This window comes from Vipera berus, assembly GCF_964194415.1.
Source record: "Vipera berus genome assembly, chromosome: 1".
NCBI classification, from domain to species: Eukaryota; Metazoa; Chordata; class Lepidosauria; order Squamata; family Viperidae; genus Vipera; species Vipera berus.
Window position 1 is genome coordinate 188605978 of NC_138202.1, and position 14046 is coordinate 188620023.

Here is a 14046-nt window from a genome sequence, read left to right on the forward strand (position 1 = left end):
GGGCGTGGGGGGGACGGAGATGCACCGGAATAATATCTCATTTGCTTCTCCATCGCTCCCCCTTGAAAAACTGGAGAGGAGGTGGACGAGGGTGGACAAGGAAAGGAAAGAAGAGGAAGAAGCAGCAGCTGTAAAGTTAAACTGGTAGTTTTCTTCCCCTTCTTTCATAAGAATTGGGAAAGGAGAATAATCCCAATAGTGGGAGGAGAAGAGCCATTGAAATGTTCTGCAGTTTTTGACAACTTTTGTAATGTCAGACTTCACCTCACTGCTCATTGGTCTTGTCACAGTCAAAATACAGCAGCTGAGATCCAGCTCTTTATATACAAAGTTGGACAGTTTCCTAAATATGTAAATAGTTCCTCCGAGTCTTTTGATGCTCCCTCTGGAAATATGACACGAGTTTTCTGACGGATGGTTTATGAATGAATTTCAGCGTGGCCTACTTTGGCCTTTGGTTGGCGGTTCGCTTCACTTGGTGAGTGAAAAATTCTCTATTATGCCCCGATTTGGGGGGCCGCGGACGGACGGTGGCGGGGCGGAGACGATGATTGTGCGCGTGAGGGGAAGAAAAGATCGGGGCTCGGGGGGAAAAACCTCGGTCAGATTTGTCCCGGCTCACGGCCTGGCCTGCTCCAGTTGCTGATGCTGACTCCGGATTGCGAACCGGCTAACGTGGACTGGGATAGGCACCACAATCTTCGGGTTTCGGGACGGCTCCCCGGTCTTAGAATTGGCATTGCCCGCCTTCACCCGTTTCCACTTGGCCCTCCTGTTCTGGAACCAGATTTTGACCTGCACTTCGCTGAGTTTGAGGGCGTGCGCGATCTGGGATCGCTCGGTCAGAGAAAGGTATTTCTTGCAGTGGAATTCCTTCTCCAGTTCCAGCAGCTGTTCACTGGTGAAGGCCGTTCGCCGCCGGCGATTTTTTCCCGTTGAGGTGGTGCTGTTTGTGTTCGCCGAGCTCTGACTGCTCTCCTCCAGGCCGTTGCCAGCATCGTCTTCCTTGTGAACCGATTGACCCGGCAGATTGTCGTCGGAGCTATAATCGAGATCGCTGTCCAGCGAGAAACTTTCCTCTTTGCCTTTCGAATCATCCTCCGCTTTGGCGTCTTCTTTTCCGGAGGCTGCTCGTGTGGTGCCTGGAGGAAAGCCAAAAAGAACATCTGCTTTTATGTTCCACCCAGCATTCCAAAGAAGAGCCTCCTCCTCCTCCTCCTCCTCCTCCTCTGGGGAGAGATTTTAGGCTTAATACCGAGGTAGCAGAATTTGGCTTGGAAGCAAGTAAAAGGAGAATGGGGACAAGCCAGGGATAGGGCAGAGGGACCGAGAACCATTTTCCCTGGTGCTCTGAGGAGAAACTCAGAAGCGTTAAAAGTTATTTTTCGGTGGGTTCTAGAAACAGAGTTTTAGGGCAGTGGCTAGAAGAGGCATCGAAATGACGAAAGCACATGCTTTCGGGCTGAAGTCCATCACGGTTTGCCCGGAAGCGTCTGCTTCCACCAATCCTTACACCTTTCGGATGCCACAAGGCTCTTCATTGTCTTAGCAAATTCATCGCAAATGGCAGTGATATTTGAATGGTTCTTTGCGCCCGACGATCGCCAAGCGGGAAGCAGAACATCAAAATGGCATGCAAAATGGGAAGTGGTGCATGCCACACTTTCTCAAGCCAAGACTTGCTCATTCTTTTCTTAAGCAAGGGACTTCAGAAGGCAATTCGCCAGGCTAAAATGTCATACCTTGCTCTTTGACTTACTAACTCCAAATTACATTTTCTAAATTCCCAAGTCTCTTCATAAACACTTCTAATTATACGCAAGGAGCCGTTTAGGAGGAATGATCTCTCCTCTCAATGATCTATTGATTAACCTTCCCCCTTTCCCCTGCCCTTGTCCTCGAACTCCTAAGGGCAGTCATTTAGGAAGGAAGTGCCTGTATTCATGTTATGATATTATGTTATATAAATGTTAAGTTAAATACCGGGACACTCACATGTTCATGTGTCACGGGCGGCGATAGTTAGCCTTTCTAAACGCCCGAAATAATAACAATAGAATTGCAGCAATAGAATAATAACATATACACACCCTATATGAATTTTTTTTTAATTTTAATCCCATTTATATCCCGCCCTTCTCCGAAGACTCAGGGCGGCTTACAATCTAAGCACAAATCAAATGTGCTTAGCAATAGCAATATTGCCCATTTTTCCCCGCCCTCCTTGAGGTTTTAATTTGCTGCCTATGAGAATTGCATGGAAAACTAAGCGAGAAATGCAAATATTCTCATGAACGCACGGATACATTCATAAAGTATACGCATTTCAAGTTTCCAGGCTGCCTTTCTGGTTAGAATTCTATGACCTGGGTCACCTCAAGACAAGATAATCGGCGCCCCCACTCCGTTTCTCTTTTGACTTCCTCGGCCAGAGCTAGTTTTATAGCCAAAGGTCTGCAGCACGTAGAGACATAGAAATGCGCTTGCCAGCCGTGGTACTTACCGAGAGAAGCTTGCACTGTTTCGGAGGCAGAGAAGGCCAGTAGTGAGCCCTCCTTGGCCAAGAATGCCTTGCCGTCTTCACCTTCTGCCTGAATGGCATCCACCTTATCAAAACTACCCTGGAGAGCTTGTGGTGCAAACTTTCTTGCAGCCTCTTGATGCTGCGGAGAAGCCGAGAATGTGCCTGGCAGGGTGGCCATAAGGGTGGAAGTTAAAGCCATACCCTGTGCCAGACTGGAGCAAAAACTGCTGGGTAGGCTGGGAATCTGGTGATGGTGAGGATGTGAGGGCGGCAGTGTGGTCTGGGGCATAGCGGCCTGGGGTGGTGGAGGCGGCGGCAGGACCACTGGCCTGTAGGGCATGAACATAGGGTAGCCTGTGTAGACGAAGTGACCCGGGCTGGGCTGAGGCGGGCTGCCGATGAGCGAGTCTATGCTGAAGGCAGTGCTGCTTCCCAAAGGGCGCGGCATCATCATGAGCGACGGCTGAAAAGCTGCACTCATAGAGGCGCTACTGGCCAAGGAGGCGCGCGAGACAAGAAGCAGATAGGGCGGTCCGATCACTTTAGGGCCAGGTGCTGGCCGGGGACGAGGAGGACCGGGAGTGGCGGCAGTAGTGACGGTAGTGTCGGGCGTAGGGAACCGCCTGGGCTGGGCAACAGAGGGTCAAAGTTGGGTCTCCCTGGCCGCAGCACGGAGACATCGGGGCGGGTTGCCCTGAGCCGTGATCCAATCCGACCCGCGATGCTTCCCCAGAAAGGCCTGCCTCTTTCCGCCCCGCGGCGCTCGCGCTCTCCTGGGGCCCTCGGAGAGCCAGACGCCAAGCGCGCGCTCCCTCTCGCACTCCCGGGTGTCGGCGGTACCTTTGAATCGCGCTCTTCTTTCTCATTCGCGTTTTGCCAAGCTCGGAACCTTCCCGGACCCACGTGGCTGCTTCTCTCCCTCTTCATTGGCCAAGAAGTGTGAGGGAGAGGGAAGGAGAGAGGAATGTGCGGCGGAGCAGCGGCAGCGAAGAGATTTTAACTCCGCCCCTCCTCCGGTCCGCTGAAAGGGAGCCGAGTCCAGCAATCGGGTGGCGCGTCCTCTGAAGCTTGGCTTGATGGGAAGCTTTCAGCACGCGTGCGAGGCGGACGCGTGCAAAAACGGGGGTGCGGTTTGCCGCTCTCTGCTTTGCTTGTCTCTTGCCTTGACTGGGACGCAGCGTTCCGTAGACTTGATGCACCTGCGAGAAAACGACCCTCACTGTTTCAACTCTAGACTGCCCTCTCACCACAGGCGCACCCACCGGAAGGCTAAGGCCCCGGGTCTTCATCTGTCCCTCAGGGTGAGACAGGCAAAGATGGGCTCGGATCTCAACCCCTGACACCCAGCAGCTGGTTCCGAGCGCTCCATCCGATTCCTCCGCTTGGGACTTTGGATCCTTTCAGCTCCGTGTCGACTTTATTCCCCGCCCTCAGACGGGATGCTCAGATCCTTTCCGAACGCTTCTTTTGCCCGCGGAAGGCCGGAGCTTGGAATGATCAGGAGGATCGGGGGCTCCAGAACTAGTTGGGAAGATGGAGTAGCAGCATTCGCCCTCACCCGCCCCTCTCCGCAGCGCGCGCCTCTCTGGTTTCCTCTCTCCTTCATCAGGGGGGCCGTTTTGGTTCTTGGAAGGAATGATTTAAGGGTCAGCGGCAGTGACGTAAGAAATCGTACACGGGAACTGTAGGCACCACTTGCTTGAAGTCAAAAGTTTGACGATATTTGAACTTGCCGTCTAGATAGGAGGATGGCTATGTTTAGTCACAAAGCCTTCCTATAAGAGTCTGCAACTGCTACTAAAATTTAATGACTTCCACTGGGGAGAATGTCTTTTGGAGACTCTAACAAGATAACGATCAGAGAGAAATGAGGGTCGTTACATGGGTAATGGGAATTTCTTTACAAGCGTAGTTAATTGGAAAATAAAGACTAATCGATATTTATGAACATATCGATCCAAACCTTTGTAGATCCAGCCTTTCTCTATCTTCTGTCTCCTTCACCTGCATTTCTGCCCCTTCCGCTAAACGTTTTGCCTTTTCCCACAAAAGACCAGAAGCCATTTGGAAAATCGTGTATCTTCCCCACACTCCTGTCCCTCCTCCCTTTTGCGAGGAAAGCGTGCAATTCCTGTGGCTGAAAAAGCAGTGAACGACTGGGGAGAGACCTTTCAGAGACAGGGCAGCAGCAGCAGGGAACACCAACCCTGAGCAGGCAGACAAGGATGTTTGTTGTCGGGATTTGAACTCAGCTCCTCTCCTTCACTCCCCTCCTCATTTTTCTTAAGCCTGGCTGTTTCACAGGGTATAAAATCTTTACCCCCTCCTCCCCTCTCTTTTCCCAGCGCTCCCCTCAAAATAGGTTTCCTCATTTCCTTGTGCTCCCCTTGTATGATCGTTGCCAGTTTGGGAAGAGGTTGGAGAGCGTTGCTGGAAAGACCCACTGCCTACTTTTGGAGAGCTCGGTCTGATCATACCATTTAACAATTTTATTGCCCACTGGATGATTCTGACGCCCAGCAAGGGTTGTAATGATTAGGCAACATCGATCCCAGACCCCTTTTGCTGTCTGCTGAATGCCAGAAAAATACCGCTAAAACACCCCTTCCCCTCCCCCGCGCCCGCGCCTCTTTCCCATCCATTCCTCGGGGAGATTTATGGCTGGGCAGAAAGGGGGTTCTGGGGGAAGGAGAAAGGAGGAGCCGTCTGCTTTTAGAAGTACCGATGGAGACTCGGCCTTCATTCCCTGATTAATTTGGCTCCCCTTCCCGTCTCGGGTCTTGAGGGAACCAGAAGCCAAATTCAAAAATAAGGTTTCCTCGGACCCTGGTCCCTATGGTAGCATTTCCCGCGCGCCTCCTTATCCTGAGGCAAAGGGCCATCCCGCCGGCTGGTCCCGATCAAGCGGCGCGTTCTTCGGGCTTGGCCGCACTGTCGCTTCGTCTCCAAGCTTGAGAATCGTTCCCACCTTTGCTGTGAGGCGGTTCGCGCCGTCAGACTGAGGGGACGAGGAGTTTGGAACGTCGGGTTCCTTCGGAACGGAGTGACGGTCTCCCTCCTTGAAGTAGCAGTTGACCGCAGGCTCAAGGATCTGGGGGAGCTTGTTGGAGGGGCTGGGCAAAAAAACCCCCAAAACATTTATTCCGTCCAAGTTTATCTAAAAGGGCTGCCGGGGCGGGTTTCCCGAAGAGTTGTTACAAGGAAACGTTCCCCCCAGCCCATCGGAAGCACCGATTTGTAAGGAGCAAAAAGATAGAAGCCTCGTCCCTCCCTCCCTCCCTCCCTCCCTCCCTCCCTCCCTCCCTCCCTTCCTTCCTTCCTTCCTTCCTTCCTTCCTTCCTTTTCCCCATAAACTATTTTAGTCACTCTTTCGAAGAGCTGATGTGGGAGAGACAACCCCCCCTCGGAAAGTCCCCCCACCATAGAGTTGACGTGAGCAGCTTTAATGGAAGGCATCCCCCTCCCTCAGCTTTTGAAACGGCTTCTGCAATTATGTCAAAGAGTCATTCATTCGCCCGGACGAATTAAAAAGGACCGAGTCTGCTCCTTTTTCATGGGCAGGCAAGTGTTTGGCTTTTCAAAGCCCCTCCAACACGATGTCTTTCTTGAGAACAAAAGGCAGAACGGGGAGAAGAAAAGCGCTCCAAACTTGTAAATCGAACGTCAAGGGAACTTTGAAACAATCTAGAGCCCATAAATAATGATAAAGGACCTGGCAAAAAGGCAAACCCATTCGATTAATAGAGATTCCCAGGCAATGATCGAGTGGGTTATTTAAAGAGGAATGGCATTCAAAACAAAAACAAAAACGAAACATATAAAGGTTTCATTTGCATTCTTCTAACTTGAAAGAATTTTTCCCTTTTAAATGTGAACAACAATTAGCTTTTCCTTAAAGATCCGGCCGGGGGCGGGGGAAGGGCGATGAACTAGAAAAATAAACTTTTCAAACTACCCTTTTTCCGCGTTGAAAGAAAGGGGTGCCTATCGTTGCTGGGGTTCGTCTTGCCGGCCCGGAGAAGTCTGTCAATAAGATTGTCAACAAGTTCCAAGTTGTTGTTTTTTTTAATGGAAGTTTATGAAATCAGGGACCTTCGGATCGTTCTATACTTAATTAAGAGAACATAGACATTTTATGTACTGGTGTTTTTAAAAGGCTTTCTCATCCTTCTCATCTTGAAATTTTTATTTGCTCATTTGGAATCAGAATGTAAGGTAATTTTGCTTTTGACTCAACAACGCCTCTTTTAAATTTGAACCGGGAGTTTCTTTTTGGCATTTCACTTAATGGCTGGGGTGGAGTTGTTTGATAACAGATTAGAGAGTGATTATTTCGGTTAATGAATGACAAACCCTGGTTTCTCTCCATTACCATTTTCTCCAATTTTTATCTTAATTATGACTGGATTATGATGATGATTATTTTTATCCCAACATTTATATATTGTAAAAATAAAAAAGCTAGGCACTGCCAATAACTGGATTTTATTTTCAATTGAAATTCAACTTTGTACCCAAAGGAGAGAGTGCTGCTCTTGTAGTAGTTGAATAGCTGAAAACTTGAGCACGTTGTTCTCAATGAAAGAAATGAAAATCTCGCAATCGCGGGAAGGGGGAGGGGGTGAGAAAAGAAGAGAGAGATGGAGAGCGAGTGAGGGAGCAGGAGTGAGACTCGACCTACCCCCAGTCGCCATTCCCTCTTTGGTTTAGTGACTACATAGCGAGGGGAATGGTCTCCTTTTGCAGAAGGCAGGCAGATAGTCGTCCCTCCCCCCCCCCCCCCGCCGCCCTCCGCTCTGCTTCCAAGAATGCACAACGGAGATGCCGGCATCCATTCCTGGAGATCCCGAGATGTGAATGTATTATTGAAGGTGTGCTTGCTACCTGGGTGAAAATGGGCATTTTTTATACTACCGGTAGGGCTGCAGGAAGGAGGCGTGGGTAGGGACCAGAATTTAATCCAGAAAATTAACCCGGATAAATGGATTAATTTAGATGTGACCATAAATAACTCCCTGCTGAAGTCTGGACTGTGTGTTACATAGTACTGTGTAACTCTCCTGTTATCCAGTACAGGACGAATTGCGTCCCAGTGCAAGTGTTTGCAGGGCATTTGATTTCTCCTAGGCTTGCGAAGGGCCATTGGTCAAGCTTCGTACTCTCTCGAGGCAGGAGGCTAAGGACCATTGGTTTGCTCTGAAAGAGGCTCAAGGATCCGCAGCATTTAATGTCTCAAAGGGACCTCCAGGTGAGAAAGTGAAGCGCCCTTTACTACGCTCTATAGCCTGCTCGATGCGGGCTGTGATTGTGATGGTTTAAATCTACCTCTCTCAGCAGAGGAAGCGCTGCGCTCTGGTGCAGATCAAAGGCAGTAGAGCTCTTCTTAAAGCTGCAGTTCCGCTTCCGTCCCCGCCCGGGACTTGTAATCCGCGGGCTGCAGGTGTGCAGCCCGTCTCCTTCCACCGGTGGTGGTCTGGAGGGGAGAAGACAAAGAGGGGCCTGCCTATTCCGCTTCTCAAGAGGCTGCCACCCTTTTGAAATTCTTCCAGCGGGCCAGGCGAACCTAAAGCCCCACGCCTGGGTGGGAGTCCGGACTGAACTGCAAGGTGGCAGTGGAACATCGAGATTTCAGGTCAAAGAAAGGTAGCGAGAGGCCGCTGCTCAGCTCCGTTCGCTGGGCAGAGACTCGGAAAAGGAGAGGCAAACCTCGCGGTCCAGGCAGCTAGACGCGCGCCCACGGGACGGCCTTCGAGACTGAAACAAGTCAGAGACGGGCGTTGAGGTATCGCGGCCAAAGATGCGCGGAGCCCTCTTCCGCGCGACAAAGCCGTCGCCTTTGGGGATTTTTTCAGACATTCGAGGAAGAAAGCTATTTCCATCGCGGAACTTTAAAAAACGGCATTTATCTTGACCCCGAGTGGTAGCAGGATATCGGATCGGAGAAGGGGTGGCTGTTACCAGATCGTTAGTGGCAGCTTAGACATGGATTCAGGGCCCTTACACCCTCCCCCACCCCTTTAGGCATGACGCGTCTAGCCTTGCTGGCTTCCAAATGGGAACGCGCGGGGGGGGGGAGCGCTTGTGCGGGCCTGGATCTCTGCCTCCTCAGTTGTTCACCTGGCCTGAAAAGAGGGGTTGTGAAATTCACGAAGGGATAATGGCCAGAGGTTTTTCTGTGACAGAGGCTCATGTGATGCACAAAGGCAGAAGCAAATTTGGGAAACAGTGGTGGCTGAGGAGGGAGCATTTGCCCGTCGCTTTCATGGCTTGTGGGTCTTCCTGAAGTACCTAGGTATCATCATGGCAAATGGGATCATAAACTAGGGCCACTGAAGGGTTGAAAATCTGCAAATAATATTTTGGGACCCAGTTTTGCATAAGCATTTTATTACAAGCATATTAAGAATCACAGTATCAATTGTAAATGGTCATTTGGTGTGAAATCCAGAGAAAAATCCAGTAGAGGTTCTAAACATCTTATAGAAACCAAATGCAACCATCTGTACAGACCAGCTTAGAGATCTGGTATAGTGTGTTCTTTATTTTAGGATTAGTGTATGTAAAAGACCTAGGTCATTTATTTCAATATGAATATTTAATTAAATCTAAAATATACAGATTATTATATACTACCTCAGAAATAATCCTGAATTACTATTAAAACAAACCATAGAGATATTGTTGGAATTACAAAATATTTTCAAATCAGTCTCCTATTTGACATTTAACTGGAATAATACTTTCAATTTTGTACAGATGTAATGAATATTCATATTACTTAACTACTGAAGAGTTAAAAGAAGCTGCAATATATGGAAAACTCTTAACTATTCAAATACAGGCATGATTTTGGTTTGGAGCCTGATCTGCATGCTTATCGATGTATTCCTTATGCATTCCTATTTTCATGTGGCCAAATTTTTATTTCAGACTTTGCAAAATATGTGACAATTTAGAACTCCGCAGGTTATACACACCCTGCTAATGATTGTGTTCATGTTTGAAAACATTCAGTGTATAGTCCTTCTATGTATCTTTTAGGAGACAAATGAATCCTATTAATATATTTACAGATTTGGTGACATCAGTTTGTTCACCCTTTTACCACAAAGGAAAGCATATTTGAAGAAACTGAATAAATAAACCCAACTCCTTTCCACCTCTGGAAATTACATTGTTGCTATAATAGTAAATTGAAACATAGCCCAGGTAAAGATAATTGTTTTCTCTGTTATTTGTCTTCTCGAGTACATTTACATAAACTAGTGACAAACCTATTATTGAAATAGGGGATTAGTGAGCAGAAACAATAGGTGGAAGCTCACTGGATCTCTTCAGTGTCAACTGTGCATGTATCAAAGCTTTCAGGAATGGCCTGAATGGAAACAGGTTGATATTGAGTTTGCATCACAGATCACATTTTATACTTTATGCCACCATGATATCCACATTATTTTCTAGATTTTCTAGATTAAATATTCCTGACTATTACATGCTGGCTTTTAGTCAAGACTGCCATAAAATGAAGGTATCATCCAAATTTCATTTCTTTCTTTCTCCATATTAGGAGATGTTGGGGTGACACTGAGTTCAATACTCTCCATTTCTAGCTTTAGTGCTTTACAAATTAATTGATTTACTGCAGCATAATCTAAAGCCCACTTCATTGGATTCATGGAGTGTTGTTGTTGTTTGAGTTTACAGGCATTTATCTGGTATGTAGATCTGGATATATGGAGAATAATGTAAACAATGGGGGCAAAAAATCATGAAAGAAAGCAAATAAAAGCATACAGTATCTGCCTACTTACTTAGGTGAAAAAGTCATGGTATGGCAATGCATAGCAAAGTAAAATATGACCATGAAAATTCTCAGTCATCCAGGTAGAAGTGTCTGGAAGATGAATCATGGCAACTGGACTTCTTTCCCTTTTTGGTTTGAAATATTTCACTGCTTATCTCCATTGAAGAAGCAGTGAAACATTTCAAACCAAAAATAAAAAGAAATCCAGTTGTTATGACTCAACTTCCAGATAGCAAAATAAGCCTTTGTGCCCCAGGGGTGTCAGACATTTTTCTGGCAAAAGGATTTACACAATGTCCTACTGTGATTTGTATTGTTTTAACAAAATATTCCACAACAGACACTTTTAGTGATACAACAACATCCATTCCCAGTACAAAAAGTTACCATTCACAATCCTGAGTGAGGGTCCAGTAGTGCCTCTACTGGTGTTGCAGCTTTGATGAGGTTGATTTTCAGAGCACCTCAATTAAGCCTCAGAGCAATTACTCTTCCACACAGTTCTGAAATGCCTCATGGTAAGAAAGCTGAACATATCTATGCTTTGGCATCAGCATACACCAGGGGTGTCAAACTCAATTTCATTGAGGGCCGCATCAGCATTGCAGTTGCCCTCAAGGGGCCGGGTGGGTATGGCCAGGGTGGGCGTGGCCTACTGGGTGGGCATGGCTAGAGTGCGTATGGCCTACTGGGTGGGCGTGGCCAGCTCTACATCGTTCGCATCAAGGGTGCCTATGGGAGCCTGGGCAGGAGTGGGACAGATCTGAGGGTCTCTGGCAGAAGGAGGGTCTCTGGGCCAGGACCAAGGCAGCGGGGGCCGTTCCCTCACTGTTTCCAGGATGGCTTCGGGGGCCACATGAAACCACTTCGTGGGCCGGATCCGGCCCCCGGGCCTTGTGTTTGACATGTCTGGCATACACTATCAATATTAAGTTGCATTTTGGATGTGTGAGGATTGAATTTTGCTTTGAGAGTTGGAAAGAGGGATGTTTACAAGCATAATACTGGGGAACCATAGTGCATATTCAATACAAGTAAACACTGTTTAAAAATGGAATTAGTGAAAAGGAAATGGAAAAGTAGAGGGATACAATTACTGGTAACTGCAACCCTCAATAATAGAAATGTAATATGTATCACAATCAAAAGGGCATTATCAAGCCTAAGGCTGCCAATATCAAAATTTTCTTTATGAAATGGAAGTCTTGTTCAAATTAAGAGGATAGAAGGGCAAAAAGGGCACAAACTCTAGCAGAACCAAGGCTGGGAGGCAGGAAGATGCTCAGAGGTGATTTTTCCCCCTTTTCTTTTAGTTCATGTTTGTTGCTATACGTTCACTGCCCAGAATCTTCTGTGATTGGAATGGTTAGAAGTACCAAGATTAATAGGCTATCAGAGAGACAGACATTAAGGCTGGTAATACAAATCTTTTTCAATACATCTGCAGCAGAAAAGCAGAAAAGACAATGAGATATGCTTTCAGGCCTTACTCTATCACAAAATGACTTCACTATTTACCCAATGATAAGAGAGTGTAAAGCACAGCTCAGCTTTCTAAAATTTTTTGGAACCAGCTTCCTCTATGTGGCCATGGCACAGTGTTTCACTACAGTGTAGGACTCATGTCTTTGACTTTACATCGGTGGTATTGGAACAAGAACTTTTTGACTTTTTGATTTGATTTTTTTTTTACTAACAAGTACAACTTCGATTGTTAATCTTTTACGTCACTGTTCCATCTGAATTTGTGCCTCAATAGTTTTTCCCAATAAATGTGGTTTTCGGGGAAAAAAATAAGGTAGCTTAATGTGTCTGAACCAAAACAAATGTAATACTTAGCATTAATGTAAAAAAGAGATGAAAATGAACAAAATCGTTTGTATTATTTCTTGAAATGTTGCAAATATAGAACTATTTCTTTGTATTAAAAATGTAATGATGTAGCTATTTGTGTTTACTCATCAGTCCTGTTCAGTGTACATACTTGTGGATGGCATCTAAGCATGCCCTGCTCTTCTATCCCATGTAACATGGATAGAAGAAAAAGAGCATGAACATGTATATGTTCCCTGCAAACCACACTATTTCCTTTCATCTACAGTAGAGTTCACCATACTCAGTTCCTGACACTGCAAGCTAAGAAAATATGGTCCAGCCCTGCCAGCTCACATTAATGATGTTAAGTTCTGATTTTGATGTATTGTTTGTAGTAGAAAAATCCAAGCTGGGGAAGATAATATGGGTGGTTTATGAAAAGATGGAAGGACAGAAAGGAGATGTGGATATGACAAGGTTCAACAGTGCCCTCTAGAGCATCAGGTAAGTTGACCAATACTGGAAAATCTCAATACACCCAAGCTGAGCAATTATTCCACAGTCTACATCTTCAATAGAAGCTCATTGAAAAATACCAATGCTGGTCAGCTAATTTTCATTCAAATATAGCAGGTGTGTCCAACCCTTAGCCTGGGCCACATGCAGTTCTGAACAGCTAGTGAGCCAGCCCCACAAGATCATAAACTTTAACATTATTGTCTGATTTACACCCACCAACTACCGGTATATTTTGTATGTTTTGTATGTGGCACAAGACAATTCCTCTTCATTTAGTGTGGCCCAGGCAAACCAAAAGGCTGGACACCCATGAAGGATAGGTACTACATTTGTGAAGATGATTTCAAACCTAAGATAATTATCTGATTTATTGCTAGAATTTTGAAATCAGAAATGGAGTAAGTGGTTGAATGGGAAAAAATGCCTTGGTGCTAAAGAACTGATAACATGGTCCATCCCTGCCTCCCTCTGTTCTGTGCCTTTCCCCACACCTGCCACTCTGGACAAAGAGCCATAACATATTGACTCCCATAGTGGCTGCTATATTGAAATGGACAGATGCTTTTTGTGAGAAGATCACACAAATGTCAGATCTTTTCCTTTGTGGTACATGTGAATTCAAAACTGCCTAATACATCTGTAAAAGTAAAAACTTTAATTTTTAAATTGCTCTGTTATAGAAATATATATGTATATTGCTCCATCAAAATAATCCAGAAATGATATATATTTTTTTCCTTGCTTTAAATGGGGAAGGAAAAATTAAGATGAACTAGGATTTCTAATTGATATTGTATTCATTAAATTGTTCAGGTGGCTGAGGCAGTTAATTATATTATGTGCCTGTTTACAGTAGAACTTAACACATTTCTTATTCTGCAACCAGGAAAATTATAATGAAATGTAATTCCTACTTAACTGTGTGAGGAACAAACAAGCAATAAGATTTTGCCAAAGGGCAAAACAAAAGACAATTTTTAATAGTTCCACTCAAAGGGACATTCAGCACAATGAATTTGTTACAGACATTGATTTAGAATCCATTCAGTAAGTTTCCAGTTATTCCTGTTTTTTAATCCACTTTTTGCAGGGAAAGAGGGCATTAGGATGTCTCACAGTGGAAGGAGGCAATACCTCCCTTCATAAAATTGCCGGAATTTGCATTGATAAAAATGTATTGAAAGTTTTGCCGATTTCAGAGTGGTGTTAGTGGTTATAAGCTGGGAGTGGGAAAACCAAAATTCTAGTCCATCCTCACTGAAATTCCCAGAACCTCCTTAAGTAACCTTGGGCCAGTCCCTCTCTCTCTCTCAATCCATTGTACCTCATAGGGTTGTTGTAGGAAAAATAGGAATATGGAGCACTATTTATCCTGAAACGTTTG

General features: G+C 45.8%; 1 protein-coding gene across 1 annotated transcript; it reads right to left on the reverse strand.

The window, feature by feature from the left end:
- Positions 1–618: 618 nt before the first annotated feature.
- On the reverse strand, positions 619–3005 carry GBX2 (gastrulation brain homeobox 2; the record flags this gene model as incomplete). The annotated part of the gene is made up of 2 exons (XM_081327700.1): positions 619–1142; positions 2504–3005. The coding sequence occupies 2 exons, from the start codon at positions 3003–3005 to the stop codon at positions 619–621; spliced, it is 1026 nt and encodes a 341-aa protein (XP_081183826.1).
- Between the last annotated feature and the right edge of the window lie 11041 nt (positions 3006–14046).